Source organism: Gallinula chloropus, assembly GCF_964237585.1.
Source record: "Gallinula chloropus genome assembly, chromosome: 2".
NCBI classification, from domain to species: domain Eukaryota; kingdom Metazoa; phylum Chordata; class Aves; order Gruiformes; family Rallidae; genus Gallinula; species Gallinula chloropus.
In genome coordinates this window covers 79,518,070-79,545,182 of record NC_140086.1, presented here as the reverse complement: position 1 = coordinate 79,545,182, position 27,113 = coordinate 79,518,070, and the positions used below count along the sequence as shown (strand labels likewise).

The 27,113-nt window shown below is 39.3% G+C and overlaps 1 protein-coding gene across 1 annotated transcript in view; it reads right to left on the bottom strand.

Moving 5' to 3' along the window:
• TRIO (trio Rho guanine nucleotide exchange factor) overlaps positions 1 to 27,113 on the bottom strand; it is a 251,584-nt gene that overhangs the window by 63,403 nt on the left and 161,068 nt on the right. The window contains exons 26-34 of the mRNA XM_084260751.1: positions 26,339 to 26,408; positions 25,832 to 25,921; positions 23,825 to 23,917; positions 21,623 to 21,734; positions 19,418 to 19,608; positions 15,758 to 15,859; positions 13,493 to 13,635; positions 12,768 to 12,867; positions 4,673 to 4,916 (exon numbers count right to left, since the gene is read on the bottom strand). Of these exons, the coding sequence (XP_084116877.1) occupies positions 4,673 to 4,916; positions 12,768 to 12,867; positions 13,493 to 13,635; positions 15,758 to 15,859; positions 19,418 to 19,608; positions 21,623 to 21,734; positions 23,825 to 23,917; positions 25,832 to 25,921; positions 26,339 to 26,408 (1,145 nt within the window). The remainder of the gene's footprint in view (positions 1 to 4,672; positions 4,917 to 12,767; positions 12,868 to 13,492; positions 13,636 to 15,757; positions 15,860 to 19,417; positions 19,609 to 21,622; positions 21,735 to 23,824; positions 23,918 to 25,831; positions 25,922 to 26,338; positions 26,409 to 27,113) is intronic.

The following is a 27,113-nucleotide window of genomic DNA, read 5'->3' as shown; positions in this document are numbered from 1 at the left end:
GCAGGCGTAGAAAAGGCCTTACTACACAGCTCTTTAAACAGATTTGTCAACCTTGTATGCCCAAAGTAAAATTAAAAGCCAGTATTCAGTCTTGCAGCAGTGCATGGTACATCACCATGTTTCTAAGACATCACCTGCCTTTCAGATCTGAACAAATCTAGACAGAAATCTGGATTACAAAAATGTATAGACCAGACAGACGTTCTACCTCCAGGTAAAACAGATCTCTGTGGCCAAGTTTTGAACCAGATAGTAACATGAATTGCCAGTTAGACATGTTCCCCAAAACCCCCATAACTTATAAAAATGACATGTAAATGTAAACCTTGTGAACAAAGCATTGTTGTACCCTTTGTAGCTCTCTAAACAGTAGCATCTAATGAAGGGATATGATGGACTATCAAAAATTCTTCCAACTTCAGAAGTAATCAAATTTGGAAAATACAGTGAACTTGTGATCTACACACACAAGATATTCACAAATAATTTAAAATACCTGGCTGTTTTTCTGAGTTTGAGAGTTCAGTTTTGTTATGCTGACTCCTATCCACTGCCCTTCACCCCCAGCTCTGCGGCTGTGTAAATGCCCTTCAAACAAAAAGAACCGTACATATGAAAAGGACACACAGCAGAATGAAGAGAGACCCTTGTTAGGAGAGAGAAGCACCAAATAAAACAGGAACGTTCTTTTTCCCCCACACCCGGTAACATGTGGGGAATCATTGAAAAATAAGAAAAAAAATAAATAGTTGCCTTATGTATTACTTGTGAAAAACATGTTCTTCCAAAGCTAGTAATTTATTTTTTGTAGAGTGCACCAACTGTTATTCAACCTCTTCACTACCCACTTGTTTGTCTTTTTTACTCATTATAAAAGGGATTTAGATTTTTTTAAATGTACTCATCTGTAAACTGCACAAATTAAATAACCCAAACAGCTTACAAAAAAAAAAAAAAAAAAGAGTTTTAATATCCAGCAGAGCAAGAAGGTCTGGAACTTGCAATCAACCCTCCCCCTAAATGACTGTCTGCCTAGTGAACCTCTTTTTTTCTGTATAATGCTTTCCCCATACTCCTAACAAAATGTTTATCATTTTAACTGCTATAAAATCATAGAGATTGAAGATGCTGCAAATGTATTTTTTTTTAAACCCACTGATACTAACCAGATATTTAAAGAAATACACATTCTTAGAGGACAAATAACACGTACACTTGTAGGCAAGTGACTAGGGTCATTTTTGAGGCTGTCTGCTAACCTGAGAGTAAAACCTTACCTTTCGTGGCTGACAGGCAATACGTAGACAAACAAGGAATGACCAAGACCAACTGACAGAACGAGGCTTGACTGAACACAGTTTCTGCTTTAACAACCTTTCATGTTACCCTACTTTGGATAATCCTTTCAGATTATTTAAGCTTTTAAATATCATGCAAAATTTCTGAAATCAGTGATGAAATGGGGTTTTACACAACTTAAGAATGAATTGTAAATTAGAAGAGGTTTGCCGTTTCAAGACTTTGAAGCTCATTTCACCGCTCAGTTGGTAAGCACCATGGATAAACACTGCTGAAAAGATCAAAATTGTAGGGTCTGTAGGCACTGGAAGGAGTGAAAAACCCTTTGCTCCAACAAACCATTTGTATAGGTGAAGAATTCAGCATCCAAGCAGCCAACTCCACCACCTCTGATTTTGATCACCTCCCCTTTTTCTTTTGGAATTAACTAAATCTTCTCTCTCCTTGAGCCTCTCACGACAGCTTGTGATGCCAGACATGCACAAATTCCAGACTCGTGCCTACTGCACGTGGCTTAGCCCATGAACTGCACAGAATCACTCAGACCTGATGCTCACACTGCGAGCCTGGCGTATGACAAGTATTTTCAAACCTAAAAAATCCAGAGGGCAATACCCTAATGTGTTGAATCATTCAGAAATTCAGAAACTTTTACTGAGTTATGATACAAAAAAAAAAAGAAAACACCCCTGTGTTAAAAAGACTGACGTTGCAGAATCAAGCACTAGAAATATAGGAAAACCACCATTTAAAAGGTGTCCGTCCAGTACATGGACTGCCTTAAATTATGCACTTGTTCTTTGTTACAGGTTTTGGTTTTTAGGAATACCTACCTCAATCAATGCCCACAGTGAACAATTCTGAGAAGATCATCTAATCGGTTTTTCATTCTTCTGATTGGCATATTCCCCAATGCCTTATTTAAAGCTCTTTAGTCAGATGCAGCACTTGAGAATGAATTATTGCTTTGTGGGATTATCTGAGGTACTTTTCACTGTGGGGGTGCATGTGTGTCTGTGTAGAATCAAAGATCTTCACTAATTTTGCTTATTTTTGGTAATCCTTTTGTGCAATGAACACTATCAACCTCTTTCAAGCAACAGAAATTTGAGATAGAGACCAAAGTCAAATGTACTGAGTGGTTTCAAGTGCCCAGTCTAAAGTTGTTAGGAGTTTTGCTTTTGTTTTTCCTCCCCTGATTACCTAACATTGCATAATAGCTTACACATTCAAGATAGTTCACACTAACTTTGGTCCCAGTCACATGTATGGGAAACTTGACAAATCAAGCATCCAGCTCCTAAAGCCTGACACCCAGTAATGTGGGAATAAACAATTAGCAGCTGCTTCTTATCAGCTGGGGTTTAGCTGGCATGCCTAACATCCCACAGGAAACCTGTGGCAGAGGCTGGGACAAAAGTCACTTCTGAGGCTGCATTCAGCCCTACAAATCATGCTTGTTTTAGCAACGACCTTTTCTTTGTTCTCCATGATTAATATAATTAATGTTTTTTATTTCAAAGCAATATGTCAACCAGAAACTAATATAACTTCACAGTGCTGTGCCCCAGTGCACAGCGCTGTGCTTTTTTTCTCCAAAGAGGAAAAGAAATGGAAAAGAAATGGAAAAGAAATGGAAAAGAAATGGAAAAGAAATGGAAAAGAAATGGAAAAGAAATGGAAAAGAAATGGAAAAGAAATGGAAAAGAAATGGAAAAGAAATGGAAAAGAAATGGAAAAGAAATGGAAAAGAAATGGAAAAGAAATGGAAAAGAAATGGAAAAGAAATGGAAAAGAAATGGAAAAGAAATGGAAAAGAAATGGAAAAGAAAGAAAAAAAAAACCCACCATCAATACAGGTTAGGTCCACTGGTTTGATTAACAAAAGTAGCCTCTAATACCAAAGCCAGCTCTCCCTCAGGAGTCCGACAGGTACAATGTTCTTCATATAACACATATTGTCCAGTACAATCTGCCTCTCCTAATAAAATTCTGTGCATTCAAAGGTGAAATCCCCTAGCTCCAAAGGAAACTGGATGTATCAATTCTGTGAGTGTTCTTAAAAAAAAAAAACAACAAAAAAGATAAGATCCTGTTGAAATTCCCATGATTTCATCCCCCAGTCAAAGGAGGAAATGTTTCACTGATACCTAACTACATTTTCCAATTTTATCAACAGAACAACCACAAACTTTCTCTATCCAAATTCTTACAGGACACAAGAGGATAAAAATGTATTTCAACTACACAGCTCAATCCCTCAGACTCCTCACACTTCAGCCTGCATTTGGAAAGTTCCTGCTGTGTGTGCTCCTAATATAAGGAACAAACTCTACCCTCTTTGTACAGTGTCTGAAAAAAAAAAGGGGAAAATTTGTAATGTGATAGCTGGGATGGACTGAATAATTGAAAAAATTGTGCTTATATTTATGAAAAGCTCTTCAAAACCAGAATTTTGTGGTTTGGTAAACAAGTTTTCCCTAACACCACTTTCCTGCTAATCTTGTTGCTTGCAATAACAAACCTTTTGAAACACATCTTTTCCCTCAGCATGTGACGAAACACCTTCTAAGGAACTGTGTTTCTGGTGGTTTTGGTTTTTTAGTTGACATTGCTTTCTGTTCAGGAGCTCCAAACCTAAAGTTGTTTCAAATGAAGCAAGCAAGCAAGCATCTTCTCTAATAACAAACTACTCTGTGAGCCCGGGGAGTTTACAGAGCCAAAGCACTACCGCACACCAGAACCTTTAAATCTTTCCAAAAAATGATCAGATTTTTCTTGTACCCTCCGAGGGCACATTCTTTCGTGCAACTGAAAAAACCTGTAATATTTCAGAGCTGCTCTGGGAAAAAAAGGGATGAGTGTGCCACTGCTACTCTGGAAAACTCAGTTAACATAAATTCAGACTGCCAGTTCCCGTGCCAGAGCATATGAGTATGTGTACTTCCCTCTTCCATCACTAAGCCTGATGGTATCACAACTTCTTACTCCAGGGTTTCTCAGGAAGCATTGATAAAGCATGCCGGGGATTTTTGTATTTTCTCCACGCCCCCTTTCAGTACATGACAGGTATAAGTTTTCCTAGCATTGCAGCTTGATCTAGCATGACATATAACTCTGTTAACCAAGACATGATTTGCTTAGGTCTCTTCCCCCTCCACATCCACACTTTTCACCTAGCACAGAGAACTGCCAACTGCTTATTTTGGAATAGACAGTGTGGCTGCACGTTGCTAAAAGCACCGTGTTTTACTGAATTACAAACTAGCAACCAGAACAGTGCAAGAACCCCAAAGTGCCTGTTTGCACATTACTGCCCGTTACCCAAAGCTCGTACTGGTGATGGCACAACTCCATTCCCATCATTTCTTACCTTTGTGGTTAAAAATCCCCTCCATCTCCATACTGCTGCGAGAGTGAGCGATGCAAAGGGACCCGCAGGGAACCAGGCCTTCTGCAGCTGGGGACCGATCTGTGGTTCGAACCAGACACCAGTCGGGCTTGTCATGGGGCCTCTCCAGGACCTCCACCGTCTGCCCACGGCGGATTGTCAGCTCATTACTGTTGCAGGCAGTGAAGTCATGGATTACCACCGTCAGCTCGCACCCACCAGACAACTGTGAGGGGGAAAAACAAGAAGGAGAAGCCAAATGAACGCTCGTTATCAAGCCAGCCGTCACGCACCGTTACCTATTAAGGATTCCTGGCAGGATTTGTATTTTGCATGAGATAGCAAGCTTCTGGGACTTTCCACATCAAGAAGAGGTCATTTCAAAAAGAGGCAGTTCTGGCGTTTTAGAACAGATTTTTAGCTCTGCTTGTCTCTGCCTATGTTCAAAGCACACCAGTTGTGACAGTGCTGGGCGGAGAATTTGAGCGGTTTTTCTTGCTGGACTACTCCTTACCCTGAAAGCTGAAGTAGGAGTCACTTCAGAATACATTTTATGGCTGCTAATTGGCAACAAAAAGCCAGATATTACTTAATACAGTCACTCAGGAGCTTTGTTAACTTGCAAATTCAAGGCAGAATAAGGGACCTTTTTGCCTGAGCTTACTACCTTATTCCCACCCCACTCACAGTTTACCTATGCAGGTCACGAAATCATGCAGAATACACCATATGTAATTATAAAAATCAGCATAAAGTTTTCAGCCTAAGTCTCCAAAATACTTAACTATTTGATACAAAATCCACATGGGCTTACAACTTTCTCATTTTTACTGATCCCCCAAATAAAAACAGACCGACTTGAATTAAAAGCATGCAAGCTCCATGTTTTCCTCCCCCTCTTCGAAACACTTAATTAGAATTATTTTGCCTAAGCTTAAGTTTCCTCTCTTTGATTCTTTCATCTGCTTTGATGTGAAATGAAAATTATTATCAGAACTTTGCAAAGTTCCCAAGAACGCTCAGTGCCAGAGCACCCATCCATCTTAAGCAAACAGCCTGGGAATTCCTTCTCCTTCCATATGGCAATGGCGTTCCAGGCTACTCCAGCTTTTGGTGTGCAAATGTTTCTATAGCTCAGGCTGCTTCATTGCAACATTCACATTAGATCTCAGCTGGGAGGCAACTCCTATGAATTCAGGAATTTTGGAACAAGCCGGTACACTCCTCTAACTCAGCGACGTAATCCCTCAACGCTCTATGCTGACAAAGGAGGACAAATACCCTGTGAGACTTCCAACTGCAGCAGATACAGAAGCACGTGCTGTGCCAACCTACTGCACGGTTCCTATCATGTTATTTTTTTACTGTAACATACAGGCTCTTACAGGGGTGTTGGTTACATCCCGTGAGCTTTAGGGAAAGGAGAGAAGAGACTGCATCATTACTTTTTATTAGTTTTAATTACAAGCTTCGAACTGAAACACCAGATAGAAACTTTTCTAGGATAACACTGTGTTAACAAGCAAGAATTTTAGAGGAAATGACAAAGCCAGCAGAACCCTGGTAAGACTCAGAGGCTATTTCCAACCTTCTCTTCCTCAAGTTTGCAACAAATGACAGGACATAACTCCTAGCAGATGGTCTGCAGTATCTCCGGTTCATTCCCATGGTCTCTGCCTGCTAATCTCACCAGCTACCCTTGCTTGGGTGTACACATAAGAAAGAAAAAAGTTTTCTTGGGGGGGATGCAGGGGCCAAGAAGGGCAGAAAAGCCTCATACATGGAGTGTTTAAGGAAGATAAATCAGGTCACACCCATTTAGATTCAAGCTAAAAATTAATCACATTTCTCACACTACATCTCTCCCGACAGCCCTGATACCCAAATTACAGGGGGGCAAATATCTTCATAACATGCTACCTCCTCCCTCATTAAAAAGTTTCCTGTTCCCTTACACTCTTTCTCCATATATCAGTTTTCAGTCCATGCAAAACTATGCCAAAGGGGAAAAAGTAAAGAGCTTTCCCTTGTTTTCTGGTATTGATTTATGTTACAGCCTTCTTCAGACAAGCTCAGAAACAATTGAAACCATCTGTATGCCTGATGGGGACTAACAAAAAAAGCTGATGAAGTATGACTTCACAAGGTGTCCAATGCAGACCAAATTTTTCTCAGGAGATCCCATATCCGTCCCCAGTTAGTGCAAGCACTGAGAGACTAACAAGTTGACACTTTCCAGAAACAGTCCCTTCTTGTCTCTTCTCCTGCATATGTACAGGAGCATAGCGTGCCTTCCTGACCCTTCACTTCCTACAGTTAGAGATTAAAATACACTTTGCAACCGGTGCAATGGCCGCACGTTTTTGACTTTAATATATGTTATTTCTTCTCCTTTCCCTAATTAAAAAAAAGAAAGTGCTCAGATTTTATGTTTACTAAGTGTTCAATATATCATTAATCTAAAGGAAAATGGAAACAAAGGCTGTCAGTGGTTATGTCAGAAACTATTAAAAAATACAAACAAAACCCTGTCTTTTAGACTGTGTGGGAATCAGATGCCCTAGCTGATCAGTATTCCACTGAAATTCAAAATTTAATCACATTTCAGTACAGTGTGTAAGATACTCCCTACACACAACTGTTAGTTCTACATCATCCTCAGACAGGCACTAATGCAGGACTTCTCCACTGAGGCCTAACACATGGAAAACAATGATGTTCTCTACCCAGCACACATCTCCACCATCATGGAAAACTGACCAGAAAAGCATTTACCAAGCTCCCCCTCCCGTGGGTAACAACCCTTCTTTCTCCCTGCAATGGTTATGGTTAGGAAACGCTGCTTTCCTCTTTGTTTCATTTCTTGTTTTCTCTCCATAACACGCTTTCTGGAAGCGGTTTCATCTTTTGCACTGATTGAATGCAGTTGGACAGCAAGGAGTGTCTGTGATTAAGCGCATTGCTCAACAGCTGCTGTGGGACAGCTTTGGCAAGGCTCTCAAGGCTAGCTGGAGGGAAGAGCAAGAGGCGCAGCAGAACCGGGAGACTGACTTGCACTGAAGAGAAAAGAGTTACAAACCATCTAAATCCAAATTTAGGCTGAACAAGGGCTTTATATACTTTATCCATCCTTCTCAAGAAACCCTTTATGTAAACTGAATTAATCACGCATGATAAAAATAAATGAGGCTATGTCTGAACCATGGAAAATGGAGAGACAGAGACGAGCTGCGAAACAAAAGCCAGACAGAAATAGAACTGCAGATTAAAAAGGCGCAGGTTTAATTAAACCGCTTATCATGGGACATAGTGGCTTGCTGTTGATGAAATTCATGTTAACCATCTATGTTCATCTCTCTGGGGCCTTTTAATCACTGTCGCTTGTAGAGAGAGAGAAAATAAAACCGTAACACACACTCGCTGGCCAAATACATTCTTAGCGTAGGTTTGCTGAAGGCAGAGGCATCGCACACCAACAGTTCACCAGACACCAGCAGCTGGGAAGATCACCACTGTCGTGAGTTTTGCCACCATACAGTGGCCTTTACATCCAGGCCATATGACCTCCTCTCAGAACTGTAAATTAAATTTCCTGTCCCATGGTAATTTTACGTTCAGGAGAACGGAAAGAGAGCAGATTTCTCAATTATTTTAAGTATGGAAATCTTTAATCCCCTTTCAAAACGGTAACAAGTGCACTGCAGGAGGAAAGAAATGGGAGACACACAAAAGTTCTGTCTCAAATACAGAGTACTTTGCTTTGATCAGGTAGCTGCTCAGACTTGGCTTCTGACTCTGAAAAGAGGCATATACTCAGAGACATGCCTGGGCTTTTTTACTAGCATTTTTTCTACCGATGGGAGCCTTTTCTCCTCCGCGGTTTCAGCTGGCAGAACTAAATACGTGGTTGTCTCCTGCTGCTTCAGTCCTTTTTCTGGTTTCCAAAGTACTACAAACAGACTTAAAGAATCATGAGAATGAAACACAACTTCACACAGGCAGTGGTACAAAGTGTTACCAGCTGGGCACAAAAGACAATTTGTTAAAAATAAAATACTGCTCCGGTGACCACCCAGAGCAGCTAGCGTGATTCCTACTATTTAGAATAACACCCTATGACAGTTCTTCTTCTAAAAGCCTCTCATCTTCTCAGCTACCAAAATAGTAGTTTTGATTATTTCACATTTCTACCAGCTCACTTAATAAAAGCATGAAAAGACCCATCATAACTACATTGTTTCCTTCAGCCTCCCTGTTTCATTTCCTATGCATTGGATGAAGTTCAAAAGACGATATTCAAAATCAGATCAAGCTCTGAGGCTAAGAACTGTTGAAAGGTGGAATGAATGGGCCAATTATCATCTCTTTTATTCGTCAGCCACCTAAAATGCAGGCTACACAGCTATGGAAGGTTAATGGAAGGAATGCTGTGAAAGGTCAAGGGCAAAATATTTACTGTCAGAGCAGAAATCTCCCTCTCAAAAAACTTTTGTATTTCACTCTGGATTCCATTACACCTTCCAATACTTCAGGATGGGCCCTGAAGTATATATGTCCTCCAATATGAAGATACAGCCCTTGATATTAAAAACAGGATGGAAAGGGATCTGAAATTACTAGCCCACTTCTTTGTCTTCCTCTAGTGCACAACCAGCTACATCTGAATCATGATTAACATTTATCCAACTGTTCTCCAAGATCCCCAGTTATGGAGATTCCTCAGACTTCGTAACTACTCCAAGTCCTTTCATCTCATCCCACCCACGGAAAATATGGGTATAACACTGGTCTGTAACTCTATGTAGTAGCTCTTCCTACTGCCTTTTTTTCTTCAGGCTCATTAGTCCCAACTCTATGTTGCCTTGTAAGGTTATGTTTGATAGACATATAATCAGTCTTTTAAAATTTTTTTCCTCCCTGGAACTCTTCCAACTGCCCACTAAATTGCTGAAATTCCCTACTCAAAGCTGGTATCTAACAGGCCTTATGAGTGCAGAGTAAAGGATGAGGACATTATGTCCTACAGCTCAGCATCTTATTTCTACAAGCCAATGTAGAGCTGCTTTCCCCCTCCCCCTTCATAATTACATCACACAGTTAAAATAATAAGCAGCTTGTGAACCTCTATAAGCTTCTAAGATCATCTTCTCAAAAACTGTTCAATACACTCACTGTTTTCGTTAATAGTTAACTATTTCCACCTATTCCTATTAGTTCAAATGTGTTCCTGTTAAATCAGATGGTATTTTGCCAATTAATTTCTCAATTTTGCCAAGATGATTCTGAATTCTAATTCTGCTTTCCACTAGAGTTTTCAGATGACTTTAAGCTGGGAAGAATGTCAGCTTTATAAACATATGGTCTATTGCATCATCCCACTCATTACTGAAAAGCAACAGTTGAAGCAACAATCAAAAGTTACAATTCCAGTCCAAAAAGCCAGGGTGGAGAAGAAAAAAAGCTAATCATGAAGTTATTCTCTGTTGTTAAGGCATTTCCAATTACATCAGAAAACAGAATGCAAGGAAAGAAGCTCTTCTGGACAATACTTAACCACTTATTACCAAGGCTAAAGATTTTTAGCACTTTCAAAGCGTATCTCTGAGGTGGTAAGAAAAAGCATTGAGTTGTGGATAAAGGATTTTGTTCCTGATATTCCCTCTATTAGTGCTTAGCTTAGCACTTCTAACCAAAACATGCATTTTAAAAGAATCAACTGTCTGAACATATAATTAGAGAAAAGAAAGGAATGGGTTTACTTGGCTGTTGATTAGTATGACATGTTTGCCATTTGTTGTCTTTTCTTAATCACAATAGTGGATACACATGAACAGAAAAATGTTCCACAACATAAAAAGTGCTACAGTGTTAAACACTTTCACCATTTGATTGACACTATTGTAAAATACTTGGTACTTTTAATGTTTCTCAAATTGGTCTCCCAGCACAGTCTGGGGCACGTTTTGAATTCGACTGAGGAGTTCCACTGCTCCATCTGGCTAACCACATCAACGGCACCTAAAATCCCTAAAACTGTTCTGCTCCATCTCTGTAAGACATTCATACATAAACTCTTAAGCTTTAGGCTGAGAAAAAGTAGTAAATTTTAAACCCCAAATGGACTGCAGCTAATCAATTTTCAATATACAAAGCCGGAGATTACTTTGGGGGTTCAGCAGGAGTGATGAGATATCCTATAGATTGCATGTGCCTTCTTCATTTTACTGTTCCTTAATAATTTTTATATTTTTAAACAGAATAAAAATGTTCTTATTATATTTAACAACTCAAAATGTATAATATAAACCTAAAAAGCTATTCTGCTAATTCACACACTTTTAAAAACACACAAACAGGACATTCCTTCCTTGGACACACAATAACTCCCAGGAAGTCTCCCACTTTTCAGTTTATTTTTCTTTATTTTTATACATCAATGTGAGAACTCAAAGCTACTTTAGAACAACACTATGCTCACTACTTTAAAACTTAATTAGTCAGAAAAATTTTTAAAAATCTTCTCCATCCCTCCTTCTTTTAACTTAGAACTCCTGTTGAACAGGTTGTTGGTAAGACTCGTCCTCACGTCAGAGTGGAAGGAAGACAATCTTGAGGGTGTTTCCCCTGGCCAACATCCTTTGCAATTCTGACATGATTCATGAAATATTACTGGAAGGGCACTAGGAGACCACCCATGCTCTTCCCCAGCAAAGAGTACATTACAAAGAACTGAAGAGGGCAAACGGCTGTTCTTGGCTGGGATGGATTGCATCACCTCCACTTAAACTGAAGAACAATCCAGCCAGGCTGAGTGCACACAGCTTGACATCTCAGCCAGCAATCAGGGAAATCAGAGAGAGAATGTCTTGCTTTTGAGTGTCATACTTTACCCAAGCTCTTACAAACACATTTAAAAAAAAAAAAAAACCAAACCTGCTTGCTAGTATACACAACATATAACTAAATAACTAAGTAAGAAGGCAAAGAATAAAATAACAAAACCAGAGACACTCTTTCCTCTAACCAACGTTTTTTTCACACAGATATCCTTACAAGCATCTACTACCAGAACTACTTAAGCCTAACTTAAATACAAATGCATAAGGTCAAAACATAGGCTACTTTTGACAAATACAAGAGCAACCCTAAGCATCTTATACTTCCCCTCTGTCTTCCACTTCTTTACATGGAAAAATTAAAACTACAGTTTAAGCGACACACAAAAATATAGAAAACTAACTTTTACACGATGATGGGAATAGTCAAAATATTGCTCTGAGAACCTATTCACTTTGCTGCACTGTAATATACTGCTTATTTCCCTGTGTAGTCGGAGTGACTCTTCCAAACACTTTTACAGGCCAAAAATCCCTAAATGCATTTTCAAGTAATTTGCTAGGCAGTGTCTATGTTTTACCTCTTTCACCTGTTTGACACACTTCTATTATCCATCTCTACCTCCCTCCAGTGTCTTAACACTTTTCACTTGTCAGAAATCTTCTTTCAATTCCAAAATAATAGACAGAAGAATTTTTCCTCTCTTGATGCTTACCTTTTGTCCACCCATGGGAAACTCTGCCTGTGTACCTTTATGGAATAACCCAGCTGGAATCTACAGGCAAAGGTGGAGGAAAGGGAACACTAGCACTAATATCATATGACAGTACTGTGTATTACTCCTCTTTAATATGGTGATTTCCATCAGCTTCCCTGCAGAAAGTGAACACTCTTACTTTCTAACCCGTGAACACTGGATAGTGATTCTTCCTTCACAAAGTAACTGTGTGGCAACCACCAACCTCAAGCTAATAGAAAAAGCTGATGATAGCTTTCAGAAAGGCCAAGACCAACATGGTTTCAATTTGGAACTAACTTAATTCCTTCATGACCTATTTAAACAATCACCCCTGCTCCCCCATGGTATCAAGATACTTTTTCTATTGCATACAGCTATTTTTAACACATTAAATATTTCCATGCTTCCTCTCTGGAAATACTTAGGACGCACTTAGGCACTAACTCACACTAAGGGATGAATAATTTGCTCTCAGAACAGAGCAACACCTGGGAAACTTACCTTATCGCTGTCTAGCGTGTTCTGTGAGGTGTGTGAGGCAATTGAAATAGTATCAGGTTGGCTGCTACCATCTCCCTGACTGTCCAGGTCTTCGCCATCTCTGCAAATAATTCCAGTTTTAATACAATGTTACCACTGTGCTTGTAATGTGTTAGTTCCCTACTTGCAACTCTAAAGAAAGGGGCATCTAGACAGCGTGGCAATGGATACCAGCCAGCCAAACTAACTGATGCAAAATTCAAGTATTCAGCACTTAATTCTTTGTTCTAACCTTTAAGAGAACAGATCCTTTGCTCAAGGTCTATGTCACACAGAATTAAGGCAACAATCAACCAGCAATAATTATGGCAAGAAACTTGCACAGCCACTTAGCCAAAGCTGGCAAGCAGAACACTTAGCGACACATTTTAGGCCCCATAAAAGAAAACCAAAGACCTGAGTAACACATGCAGAATTGTAAAAACCTAAAATGTACAGCTATCCAGTACTGCAGGTTCCACGTTTCTTCCTTAATGGCTGCATATACACAAGTCAGGGACTGGTTAGAGCAGAAATTTCAACAAATTCAGCACTGCAGGAGAGTGCAAATTAATTATAAGATAAAGCTTGCCAAAATGACTCTTGCTTTTGTCCAACTCACTGAAAGCCATTAGAAATTCAACACTATAGAGGAAAGAATGCTGTTGTGTACTTCAAAATCTCTGATTATTTCAAACACTACTCACCTTCTTCCTTTCTGTTTTGTTGTTGGTGCGGTTTTGGGGATGTGGATCGGCTCTTTCAATGCTCCTTTCAGATGAATGGTCCTTTCTTGTATCACTTCCCGGATGTGTTTGATCCAGTCCTGTTTATTCTCTATACTGGATGCCTTTGATATGCAAAAGAAAGAAAAGCCCCACAATGGACTACTATAGCTGAGAAGATCCACACATACAGTCAGCTAATAAACACAGAAAGGAAGGCATAAAGAATGACTTTGTGAATCATTTTTGAAAACTTGGACAGAGAAAAGGAAATTCAAACTAGCTGTCTTCATTTTGAATTGCCAACATGACTTTACACTTCTTAATATTATCAGTGTAATTCATGTAAAAACCATTTCATTTTACATTCAGATTCCCCTTTTGTAACGTGAATGCTAAAGCCCTGTATGCATCACAGGTGAGACAGGTTGGATTGACTTACTTAAAGAATTTCAGGAATAACATTGGCATTTTAAACTCATGCTGTATTTTACATCAGTTTTAACTTTATATAACAATCTACTAACTCTGAAAGAAAAATTAATCCATTTTGCTACACATACATTTCCCCAACACATTTCATGTATTACCTTTCATACTTCTGAAACATACTTGGAAGCAGAAAGCTAATTTAGGGATTGTATTTTAATAACTGCCTGCAACACATCATCTATATTTTTGAGATACCATGGAAAAGACTTGATAAGTCAACTGCCCAACTTGTAATCTGACTGCTTATTCCAATTTAACCCTGTACCTGAAATACTATTAAATACAAACATTACTCCACATCTAAAAAATTATTATAACTTCCTACTTACAATAACTGCTATCTCCCAAAACAACTGACTTAATATATTAAATATTTATAATACATTTGAATAACATTTAATCATCAGGGATTCTAAAGGGATAAAATTACAGGAGCAGATGAACAGGGAAAAGATCTTTGTTTTTACAAACAAAAGCATTTAGGAAAAGAAACCAAATGAAAAGTTTTGTTAACCCTTTTATTTAGGTTTTCATGGAATTTATTTATAATACTAATGAAGAAAGGAAGTGCTAGTTTCCCACTTTCAAAAACAAAGAAAAATAAATCAACAAAATTGTGAAAAGCTTCATACAAGTTATCTAAATATCCTGTGTTCTAAGAACCACCTGAAGGTGATTTTGTGTAGAAAGCCCTTAAACAGAACCCCTTATACTTTTCTGCCCTGGCCAGGATCATTGAAGGCAACAAAGCACTGTCTGTGAAATTATGGGAATGTTAAGACTGACTAAATTCTATTATTCAGTGATATTACATTTAATTTGCTTGAACTCATTGACTTCTGTCACAAAAATAATGTGAGCTCTTCTTAGCCTGTAATTCACTAGGAAAACATAGATTTGAGTGGCAACGTGTAAATTTAAGTTGCCATTTTTAAGTGGGATTATTGAGTAATCACCAAAAATATACATGAAAACGTAAACAAGTTCGATAGTAGATGCATTAGCCTGTAAATAGGAAGGTGGACTTTTTTTTAGCTCAACCCAGGTAAGAGATACAAAAAACAAGGTTCAAAGCTGATACAGCCCCCCAGATATGTTGAATTACCCATCAGCTGCTTATGGTATTACAAAACAGTTCCCCAGTTGAAACAGTAAGGTCCCAGGTTACATACCACAGTCACAAGAAAAATGGATGTAGCCCTTCTCCTAGCTAGGAAAAGTACACTACTGACACCTGTAACTTCCCGAGACACAAAACTCACAGGCATTGCATGCACTCTCAATCCAAAGGCAGTATCTCCAGAAAAGCTTGTAGCCCAAACAAGTAGAGAAAAGCTTAAAATGATTTGATTTCTGCATAAAAACATGGGCCACAGGAAACACTATCACCAGTAGCAGCAAGGAATTGAGCGTGAAACGTGACACTAGTGCCATGAATTGTCTGTGGCATGTCAGTTGCTCTGTCAGGTAGTGGCTGAAATCTTCAAGGTATTGAAGTCCACGGGATCAAACCTCTTCCTACTCTGATTTGTGAAAGCACGTTTGTTTAATCCCTCGGCAGACCACACTGATTCCCCTCTGTTGTGAAGCCACAGGAGTTAGATACACACACCATCCTTTACACACAAAGAACATAGTCTGACAGCAGCTGTCCCTTCTCAGCAGGAAAAGTCATCATTTGCTGCCTTCCGAAGAAGTAGGAACAACAACTACGAGACTTTACACAGACCATACAAGCACATCTGCTAAAATTACCTTGAGAACAATTTTGTTGTCTGAAGTTGGTGTCCTTCCAACCCACAGAGCAAACTTGCAGGGATCACCTTCTACATGTTCTGTGACACCCAGTTCAGAAGTCTGGAATTAAGGAAAAATTCTGTTAGGACAACATGGCCTTTTTGAAACACAAGCTACAAGGGGATGCTAATAGTCTAAATAATTGAGCTCTACTATTTAAAGAGATTTTTAGATGCTTAAGGCTAACTCATATACTAGAAAAGATCCTTTATTCTGGTGGCAGCGGTGGGCATTCTTCAAAAAAGGAAGAACTGCAAGCTAAACAGTTTTTCCTGGAAAGTAATAATAAACAATAGCATTTATAATCTGAAATACCAGACTGTTTATTTTACATTTCTGACTTAACAATAAAAGCCTTATAACTCTAAAAAAAGGGTGCTTGGTAAAAAATAAGCTTTGGCTTCTCTCTTTGTTGATTTCCATCAGGGAACACTCACTGCTTATTGATTTTTATGTTTTTTCTCAGATAAGATATGCTTAAGAATTCTCTTGGTATCTTCTAGAACTCTGTTCTCTTTTCTGCCAAAGGAGCCTTTGCTAGTGTGTTTCCTTCTGTCTGAAACAGATGAAATAATTCAGAAATGCAGATTCCCTGGAGAATTCTATGGGACAACTCCACTAACAATCAGTCTTTGGGAATGTTCTAATGTCAGACCTTAATAGCTAATTATCATCCAAACTGTTTTCACTTTCCAACTGGAACAACATCTCAATCATGTGAATTGGCTTCCAGTTAAACAATTCATATAGGCTCTGCTCCAAAAAAAATGACAAGCTAAGAAACCTACAAGAGCCTTCTCTCCAGAAGACAGCTGCTAAGCATTCTCACATTATCAGAAGCTGCATTTTTCCCCTTTCCCCCTTATACACATCCTCACTACCACATACACAGTTCATTAGAAGACATGTTGGATACACAGTAACTGAGCAAAGGTAAGGTTTTTTTTGGTTCCCTTACTTGGATGCCAACTGGTTTTGTTCTTTAGTCATGTGTCATGTGAGTCTGTGTCCCATCCCCACCCCCATCCTCCACCCCCCCCAAAACCCACAACCATCAGTATCACATCAACTAACCCAACACTTCTACCTTTTTCAGCTTTGTTGTCTCTTTTTTGTTAAAATGGACTTTTTTTCATTGAAATACTTAAAAGCCTGTCATGTGTTTTAGCCATGACTCCCTAACAACTCTTATGTGCATTAAAAAGCTTGTAAAATACTTAAACCAACATTACATTACGTAATTCAAATAAAATATACCCTACTGCACTGCCTAATGTATAGTCTGAATGGGCAAGGTAGCACAATTTTTAACATCGTTTATTTTTTAAAAGCCTATTAAATTTAGACGCTTTGGTACACTTGCAAATGTTTTTGATTTTACAAGGGACCACGCAGTAGAGGTCTGTACAGTAAGGAGTGGTGAAGTGGCATATTGGTCACTCATCTCTTTCCATAGTGGTAGGCATCAAATGAAAGTAGTGGGAGGGAATCAGGTTCAGAACTCAACACAGGGCGGTTGGCCTGTGACCAATGTGTAGTTGAGCAACACAACTCTCTATCAATGGTCATCAAAAATGCTACAAGTCTGCGGGAGGTCCAGGGATGAGCTCACTGAAGAGGAATCCATCGCAGGTTATTGAATACATAGAAACCACATTCAGGTGAGGAAACCTTAACTTAGCTCCAGTCAACACACGTGCTTTCAGCATCTACGTGAATGCCTTTTCTGAAGATCAAACTGTAAGAACTGCTGGAGTATTACAGCTGCACTACCGGTTATTTTGCCAAATAGAATATGAAGACAAAATTATATGCTTGCATTTTAAAAACGAGGCATAATCAGAGCCTTCAGGATTTCCGGTAACTTCTCTAGGACCCAAGGCTATTATTGAATTCCTGCTGGAGGAACTGACACATGACAAGCTTACAGGACCAATTTTTCAGCTTTGCATCGCCTCCCATGTAATGCCTTGGCAGCTGACATTATCCTCCAGTGCTCCAGAAGTTTTTGTATTTCAGGTTCTTGAGAGCACCAAAGAAAGGTGTGATGAACAAAACAACTGCAGCCATGTTACCTCCTAGCTACTTTTCATCAGGAAGGACAGTAAGTGTTGAAAATTAAGTGACAGAATATACAAAGATAGAGAAAAAGAGATTATTTTTTTTTTTAACTAATCTGCTTCACTGGCTTGGACACAGTGGTGAGAATGGGGAAAGAATGAAGGAAAAGGAGCTGAAGCAGGGAGAAAAGGCTCATTATTATAGTCAGAGATCCCAATAGAATCAATAGAGGAATAATATCTTGTACAGTGTGATTCCAAGAAGTAATTTCAAATATTTGATCTAAACTGACTAGTAGAAAAGATAATCTTGCCTCTGGCAGATGCAGATGTGCCCAGGTAGCCAAGGTGGCCAACGGCATCCTGGCTTGTATCAGAAATAGCATGGCCAGTAGGTCTGGGGCGGTGATTGTGCCCCTGTACTCGGCATTAGTGAGGCCGCACCTCGAGTGCTGTGTTCAGTTTTGGGCCCCTCACTACAAGGAGGACATTGAGGTCCTGAAGCGTGTTCAGAGAAGGGCAACCAGGTGAAGGGGCTGGAGGGCAAATCATACGAGGAGCAGCTGAGGGAGCTGGGGATGTTTAGTTTGGAGAAGAGGAGGCTGAGGGGAGACCTTATCACTGCCTACGACTACCCGACAGGAGGTTGTAGAGAGATGGGTATTGGTCTCGTCACCCATGAGACAGGAGATACAACAAGGGGGAATGGCCTCAAGCTGCACCAGGGCAGGTTCAGATTAGACGCTAGGAAAACTTCTTCACTGAAAGAGTTGTTGGGCATTGGAACAGGCTGCCCAGGGAGGTGGTTGAGTCACCAACCCTGGATATATTTAAAAGATGGGCAGATGAAGTGCTTAGGGAAATGGTTCAGTAGAGGACATGGATGGACTCAATCTTAAAGGTCTTTTCCAACGTAGTGATTCTGTGATCTGCCTAAATTTATGGAGTATATCTGCTCTCACAGGAGTCATCCAATGACACAGGAAGGGAAGGGTACAAATTCTAGGGTCACATTTTGTAAAGCATACATGCTCTGGCAACAAACCATAAGAGCTATATTTTTTTAAAAAAAAAGATTATTGTAAGACTACTAGTCTCAGTAGACATTTTGGAATGAACTTTTCCATAAGTTCTTGCCTTTCTGGATCAGTATGTGTAGCATATCCACCATACGGAATCCTTAACATGGATATTACTATAAAAGCAAGAGTAAGCAAGTAAGATGAAGGCAGCTTGTCAACTCCTTCCATCCTTCTGTTTCATACAAATGAGCCTTAAAGAATCAGCAATTACATGCACTAATACAAAATCATTCCAGTTTTGATCTGACACACCAAGATTCACACACAGACTTTAGTAGTTTCTTTCAACCTACACTTTCTCATCAAAGGCCTGACAAAGCAACAACCTTAGAAGACCCAGTCTGCACATTCCAATGCTGTTCTTTCAGTGCACTGTAATAGTTCAAGTTTTTTGGGCACATTTAAATCATTAGAGCTTAGCCACAACTTAATCTAGGCAGTTTTCTAAATATGAACACTTGTTCTCCCATACTTACAAACAGTTTACTCTTGTAAATGTACTTGCTCCTTCCACTGGAGTCCTTTACTTCTTTACTGAAAACCAAGGACATCTCAAAAAGGAAGAGATGCCTCTCTCTTCCTTTTCGAATTAGAGTTTTGGGGTCCCACACTTGGAAGGATTCTTGAAGGATGAGCTCTCCCTGAGATTCTATATTTTCATCAAAGCCTAAAAACCCAAGGAGAGGAAGGGTTCACCATGAAAACTTGATAATATGAAGAAATCAAAAAGCACAGTCTCTAAAGTGATTTGATTTTTTCCCCCCAAATAGAGTTTGCAAAAGATGACATTCCAAGGAAGCAATACTAAAAACCAAGACTTGATTTCAACACTGCAGTATACTAAATGTAACTGTAGCTCAAGCCTATGTCTAAATTTAGAGATCCAACTGTTAAGAAGTTTATCAACTCTTCTGGCAATATTTCACCAACAAATGACAGATGTCTCTATGTCAGCTTCTAGTAACCTGTTCTGTGACGAAAATGATTTCTCTAACGAGCTTTCTGCCTCTGTACAAAGTTAGCAACTTGCAAAAGCACAGAGAGCACATCAGGTTTTTCTGACACTGGCAAGATGACAAACGCCACCTTTTCTGGGGGTACACCTTCCCTACCATGTATGCAATGAGCTCATAAACATGCTCCAATAGGGAATGAAAAAAGATGGCAGCTTGGAGCTGCTGCCATGTCACTCCAACATTGTTCCACAATACATAAATAGCAGCCAGATTACTTATCCTGAGACAGAACAGAACGATGAAGATTGAGAATATTAACAGTCTTGCTTCTGTTGTAGGGGTACAGTGTTCTCCCAGTTTAATACACAGCTTCAGAGTTTCAGGATTGCAGAAATTACCATACTCTCCTGAGTGGTATTAAACTACATTTTACGCTGATACTGCTTGCTTGACAATATTCTCTGAACAGGAGAGCACCATCCTTCTCAAGTTCTCACTGCTCTAAACAGAACAGTATAGTGAACAGAGACAAGTTGTTCATTCAAAATCCTCCAGAGACATAAAGAGGAAATGTGCTCACTCACTGTATTTGTGTAACATGGAATGCCAACTTATGCAAAAGATTAGGAGACTCTCCAGAGTCACATTCCCAGTGTTAAAAGATTACCGCCGATGCCGGTCAGCATTTACACTAACACCATCTCCAGAACAAAGCGTTTGGAACTGAACCTGCAAGCTGACCAAGATTCCTTATGTTATTTAAAATCAGAGAAGAGAGGTGATTTTGCACAGTCACTTGATTGAGGATCACACGTAACTATAAAACTCATCTTGGTTTGACTTGCTGGAAATTCCATGTTATGATACTGGAAATTCCATGACAAGCTCCATTTTACTACTAGGAGTCAGAGATGAGGAAAAGGAATGTTGACTGAAAGTACCTGTAAGCCTTTATTCAGCAACTACAAGGTAAGGTGGCTCTGCTTGTGTCTCAAAAATATTAAATGCTGAAGAAAACCAGTTTTATTGCTAAATGTATGATGGCACCATTATACATGATAACGTGCCAATTACAAAACAGATTTTGGCAGAAAATTGTTCTAAGCATATAGAAGCAATTATATCCAGCCTCCACTGTGTGCCATGAACATGATTATGCCGTTCTGGCTAAGGCTCAGGCTAAATTGGCTTATGCTGACATTTTACTGCCAGAAGATACATTTAATTTCAACCAGAAGTCTGTTATGGAACAGGCAGAAAACAGATGTGAAAACGACAAACTTCTTGGAGACAATTACTTGATACATAAATCAGCAAAATCACCTCCAATACACTTATGCTCCTCCTGTAAAGAAGCCAAGGATACGGGTTGGAAAATGTATCTGAAGCTATTGTGTCTGACCATTTACCTATTACATTTCAGGTGAGTAGTGGAAAACTTTGTTAGCCTACATATTTTTCAAATCTGCAGTGGCAGAGCTATAAGATCAGGATGAAAGAACATTAAAAATATTAGCAAAACTGTACCAGTTGTTAGTCACAATTAATTTTCTTAAATGTTTGCATTTTATATATCCCCCAATAAAAGGCATATAAAATACAAATGCAGAGATAAGAAAAGGTTTGCATTCTTTAGATCTTCTCAACACACAGTAACATAAAGAGTTATTAAACAAAGTTAATCTACAATAGGCAACTAAACTGGAAAGCCAGTTTGAATCCTACCTTCCAGCATGCTGAGGTGCATGGCATCATTTGCTCGCTTTGGCACACTGAGCATGACCTCCAGGCCATCCTTAATCTCACCTTTACCTTCTTCGCAGCACGTGAGCAGCTCCTGCAAAAGATGAGCAGATGTAAGGTCTCTCTATCACGTTTTTTTTCTATGCTAATGCAACAGACAATCAAATACTACTTCTAACAAGCATAGAATCAATTTTGGCATCTAAAATCTTTTTAACCTGCTTATTGTGCCAATGATATGACAGCATACTTTGTATTTACCATGATCTGTTCATCAAGGAGCTGTAGCCAAGCTTTCACTTTGCCGGTACCGATTTAAGCAAGAACATCCTCCTAATAAGATATCTTGAAAAGCTACATTGAACACATTTTTTTCTGATAAGCACTGACACAGCTATCAGATGTGGTGCTACAACGAGGCCCAGAACAATGCAAGCAGAACAGCACAGAAGGACACAACCCCCATGTCAATCTTAGCTCCGCTGCATCAAAGGCCTGCTCTGTACTACTGCTGATAAGAGGATTTACATTGTTTCATTTCAAGTATTCAATGAATTACTCTATCCTGTATTCAGACAGTCAAAAGCACCCTACAGGCAAAACTTTTAAATACAAACAAGAATTAACTAATGGACACAAGTTAAAGAATGGAGTATGTAGTGGTATTTAGAGCTATGAAGTTCCCTGCCTATTCAACATCCCACAGACATTAACATAACAGCTCCTGACCTGATATTCAAATTTCCTCACTACCTTTGAGCATTTGAGCTGTATCAAGATAAAATGTAGCTTACATAACCAAAAGGACATACTATGTTCCTTCTGTTATTCAAAAGGTCCAGTTAATTTAATTACCTCAGGTTAAATTCCCTTTTCCTTTGTAAAGGGAAAGCCAGGTAATTCCTGCTTTTTTATCATGATTACACTATTTAACTGCCAATACCACCACAGCAAAACACTACATCATCACAATGAATTTTGCATGACAACTAAAAATCCTCCAGGAGGCACAGAAGATGAGCAGCTTCAATACCGTTTGGAAAAATAAGCACAACTTCTAGAACTGGAAAATGTTTCAGCTATCGTTCAAGTTTTGGGCTCTCCATCCTTCCATGTTTTACGTCTCTCTTATAATGGAAAAAAAAAAAGGAAAAGGGAGCAACCACCAAGTAAATCCATTTCACTGTGCAGCAAAGCCATCTGGCTCTGCAAACGCTGGGGAAACCAATCTATCCCATCACTTCAATAATATAGGGGCTGAGGCACACTTAGATTTGAAACAACAGTTGTTGGAATCAATACCCCAGAAGTACCTGAAGTGATACAGCCTAGATTATTTCTGTAGATTATGACTTGAGTTGTGCCTTTCTACAAGGGGAGAACAGACAATATGTTTCAGTTAAAAATGACAGCCTGCTTTCCATCCAATGTGACCTGAGATAGCGTGCAATGTTTTTCAGAAATCTTAAAACCAGTCTTCCATTGCAGTCCTCAAGTAGGAAGGGGAGACACAGGTCAGCTAGTGTTTGTAGGCAGCTACTACCGACGAAGCAATGCCACTTAACAGAGACCCAGTGCAGCTGAAGAACACTGCTGTTCAGTCAACAAGACTTCTGCCCACTGAGTGAAAGCTCTAACTACATGCTTACAAAAGTTAGGATTATTTTAACAGCCACTGTTTACTTAGCATTTCTAGGCAACGTTGCAAGCAACAACTGTGTGCAACAGCTCTACAGGTACTCACTGTCTGTGTATACACACACACTCACATCAGTGCATTTTGTAGATATTTCATATTATGGCTTAATATCTATAAATACATAGAAATATATTTTACAGCACTTAGTATCATAAACATAGCTGGTGGCCTGCCAAAATTTATTGCAGAAACCATTACAAAAATGTGCCTGTCTATACAGACATGAATTCCTTTTTACTCTGGAAACGCAAATTATATTTTCTAAGTAAACATTAGTAGAGAGGATTTACAGGAATCTGGACAAAAAGTTGCTTATTTATGCCTTCTTTCATTTTCAGTGGTCTCCTAAAAAATATCACAGCGATGTTTGAGGCTGACAAGGTGCTGCAGTCTCAGAGTGCAGAGTAAAAAAGCCCTCCTGATTTCAGCAAAAGCATTGCTTTCTTATGAGCAGCAGAATCACATGAAGAACTCTGAATACTGACCTTTAAAAGAAGCTGGTATTTTGTTATCCTTTGGACAGGTTTAATAAGGTAAGAGGAGATAGAATTGGCCAGTCCATGTCGTTGTTGTATCTCCTACATGAAAAAGGCAAACATTTGAGGACTGTGAGCACCAACACTCAGACACAGACTGCTTTGAGGGCTATGCAACAAGTACACATTAGCTACACAATCTATTTTAGCATGGACGAATTAAAAAAGAAACCCCACAGGATGGCAAGATCCTCCAGCCACAGCAAACAGCGATGTTGTGCATCTGCATGCTCACTCTGTGCAAACAAAAGGTTATCCCCTCCAAGGCTGCCTGGGGAGCTCTTCAGCAAACCTAAACACAAGTAGCAACGATCAGGGATATCGAATACGTGGCAGTGCCTTCTCTTAAAAATAAAACAGAATAAAAATCTGTGTTTCTTATGTTACTCGCAAGTTAGAAGAGAAAACAAACTCCAGTGTTTGTGGGGAGGAGGGACACAGCCAGGACTATCAGAGGAAGGCTGAGGCGAAGGTCTCCTGGCGTCACCTGCTCCTGAAAACGTTACCAGCCACCGAAAGCGTTTCGCCCCACAAGAGGGAGCACGAAGTAACATGTTCTAACTGCAGGATGGGGCTTATCCAGCGCAGATCAGCCGCTTAAGAAACAAGGACAGAACGCCCTCCGCAAAGCTGAAGGAGGAGAACCAAGTTAGAGGTGGGATGGTTATTCAAACCACGGCTGAACGTCATCGCCAGGGTCTCCCGGGTATCCCAGTACGGGATATATTGTAACCACGCAGTTTCAAGCAGTTTCAAGTTATGCACTGCAGCTCTGTGCTTTCTAATCATGACTACAGTGCAAGAAACGAGTAAGACATTTTCACGTGGTCTGGCGATGGCATCGATGGAAGCTCTTGATGTTACCTGTGCACAGGATTAGGTCTTCGCAGTTCTAATCCATTTTAGGTGGATTAGGGGATTGGAGAGCTCTGGATGCACTGGTAAAACAGAAGGATCAAAGGGTGCTCCTTTGAAGGTGGTGGCAAGAAAGGATTTCTTACATGGCTTTATCAGAGCCCTTTGATAGTTTTTAAAAGAGTATTTAATAAATTTTTCTTTTAATTATTTTGTCGTATCTGCCTGAGTTCCTTTAATTTCCCTCTTTTTCTTCAAACACTGAAAACTTAACAAGAGGCTTCACAGAAAGGCTTTATTTACCTCACAACGTTTAGAATCCCCATTTCCTCAGTGATAGATTTTTGGACTAAACCCCAAGAACTTCAGGGATTTTTTTGTCTGTTTTTTTATTATGTCCCTCCCTCTACTTATAGAAACAATTCTATTAAAAAAAATGTGGTGTCACTACACAGCTGGTGGCTCAGCACAGCAGAAAAGGAAACAAAAAGGGGAGAAAGCACTCTAACTGAAGCATCTGTAAATACACATTCAACCAAAATTCATTCAATGCAGCCAAAATTCCTCCCTAAAACCTCTCACAGCCGCTGTATTTTGGTCCTTTCTTAATTACTATTACACGCAGACCAAGTAACCTTGGGACTGAATAACCAAGGTGGTTGATTTAGCTCCTCTGAGCAATGGCAGTCAACTGGATTACCACTACATGCAATTACAAGTTAAAGGTGGTCCAAAAATGTACCATCTTTACCACATACAGCGCAAACCAGGCGCATCAAAATGCTAAGATTTGCAGAACATGCTTGTGAGAGCTGAAGATTCACATCTCAGTTGTTGCTGCCAGAACTTTCTTCCAGTTCTGAACTGCTGATATATGACAGCGACTTCTTACACTTGATTTGACAGTTTTGAGAGACCAACTCAGCCATGTAAAAGTTGACTATGTGAGATGTAGGACTCATTTTCTTAAACTGACATTAAATTGCAGTATTAATACCAGGAAACTTGCATTTTCATAAGAAATTAGGAACTCAGCATGTACTGCAAGCACATGATTCAAACTGCCAAGGCATACTTTTGAGATGGACACAAAGTACTTACATCAAAGTATGCTCCTGCATGTTCTAATATCAGCTGGGTAGAATCTGGCTTATTTTTACAGTAAGTAACGTACATTTGGAATTTGTCTGCCTGCAGTAAAAAAAAAAAGAAATTACACAGGTTATGAGAGAGCACTGTTTGTGTCTCAGTTCTTACACAGTTATTAGAAAGCACATCATCTCACTCAAGAAAAACTATACAGAATTATTTTCCCATTCAAACTGGCAGCATAAGAAAATATATCAGGCAAGCTGGACTGAAAACAATAGCAATGTATGCAGAAATAGATTATTCATAGCTAAGACAAAGATACCAAACCAAACCTGAATGCTGGGTGCCTTAATTGTTTTTTTCCTCAGTTAAAGATACACACATTTTTACTCAAATTTGAAGGAAGAGGTACTTTTACAAATTTCACAAATTAAAAAGGGATCTGAGAACAAGAATCCATCCATTCATGCTTCCTATCTCCCTGGTTACATCTTAACATAAGTCTAACTTCATTACCCAAGTAACAAAGCAGTGTCCAACATCTTCTGGTAACTGTTCGTATTTTTCCAACTCCTTGAGGAATATACTGTGGGTAGAAAAAAAACAAATGGTACAATTTTCATTAGAGCAGCTGATATTTATCTGTTGCTTGTAAAAAAAAGGCAGTTAGAAAATTTGCTGAAATTCATACCAACAGCATAAGTTAGAGAAGTAAAGATAACAGGAATGGAGAAAAATGTGCAATAGCACAAACTACAATGAAATGTAATTCAATACAAATTCTGATGTGAAGACCAGAGATTGATCCAACAGCCATGCAGTTAACACGTAAGAGCACACAAAAATTTAATAGCTGCTGTTCTCCATCAAGAAGTTTTCCTATTGTTTCAGTTTCAGAAAAGTTTGACCTCCATCTCAAAATAAGATTAATTGCTTTTTGGATGCTCAAATTAACACAAAGCATACAAAGGACTGTAAAATCAGGTTCTGGAATATGCTAGGTATATTTTGTTACTTAAAATACTCAAAACCCAATATAAATACCAATGAATTATCAAAGAGGGAAGATTCTGTACAGGACTTCTGTACACAGACCTGCCTAGGAACCATTCCACTGAGGAGAAACTCATGCTTGGTATTCAAGTAAACGTAACAATGGTGGGGCATCTCCACAGAAGTTTTGAAGAGCCAAGAAAGAGTAGGGAACACTACTCTTTTCCACTAGCAGTCGCACTTGGAAATCAGGAATGAGGGTTCTGAAGGAATGACAGAGTCTTAAATTGATGCTTGT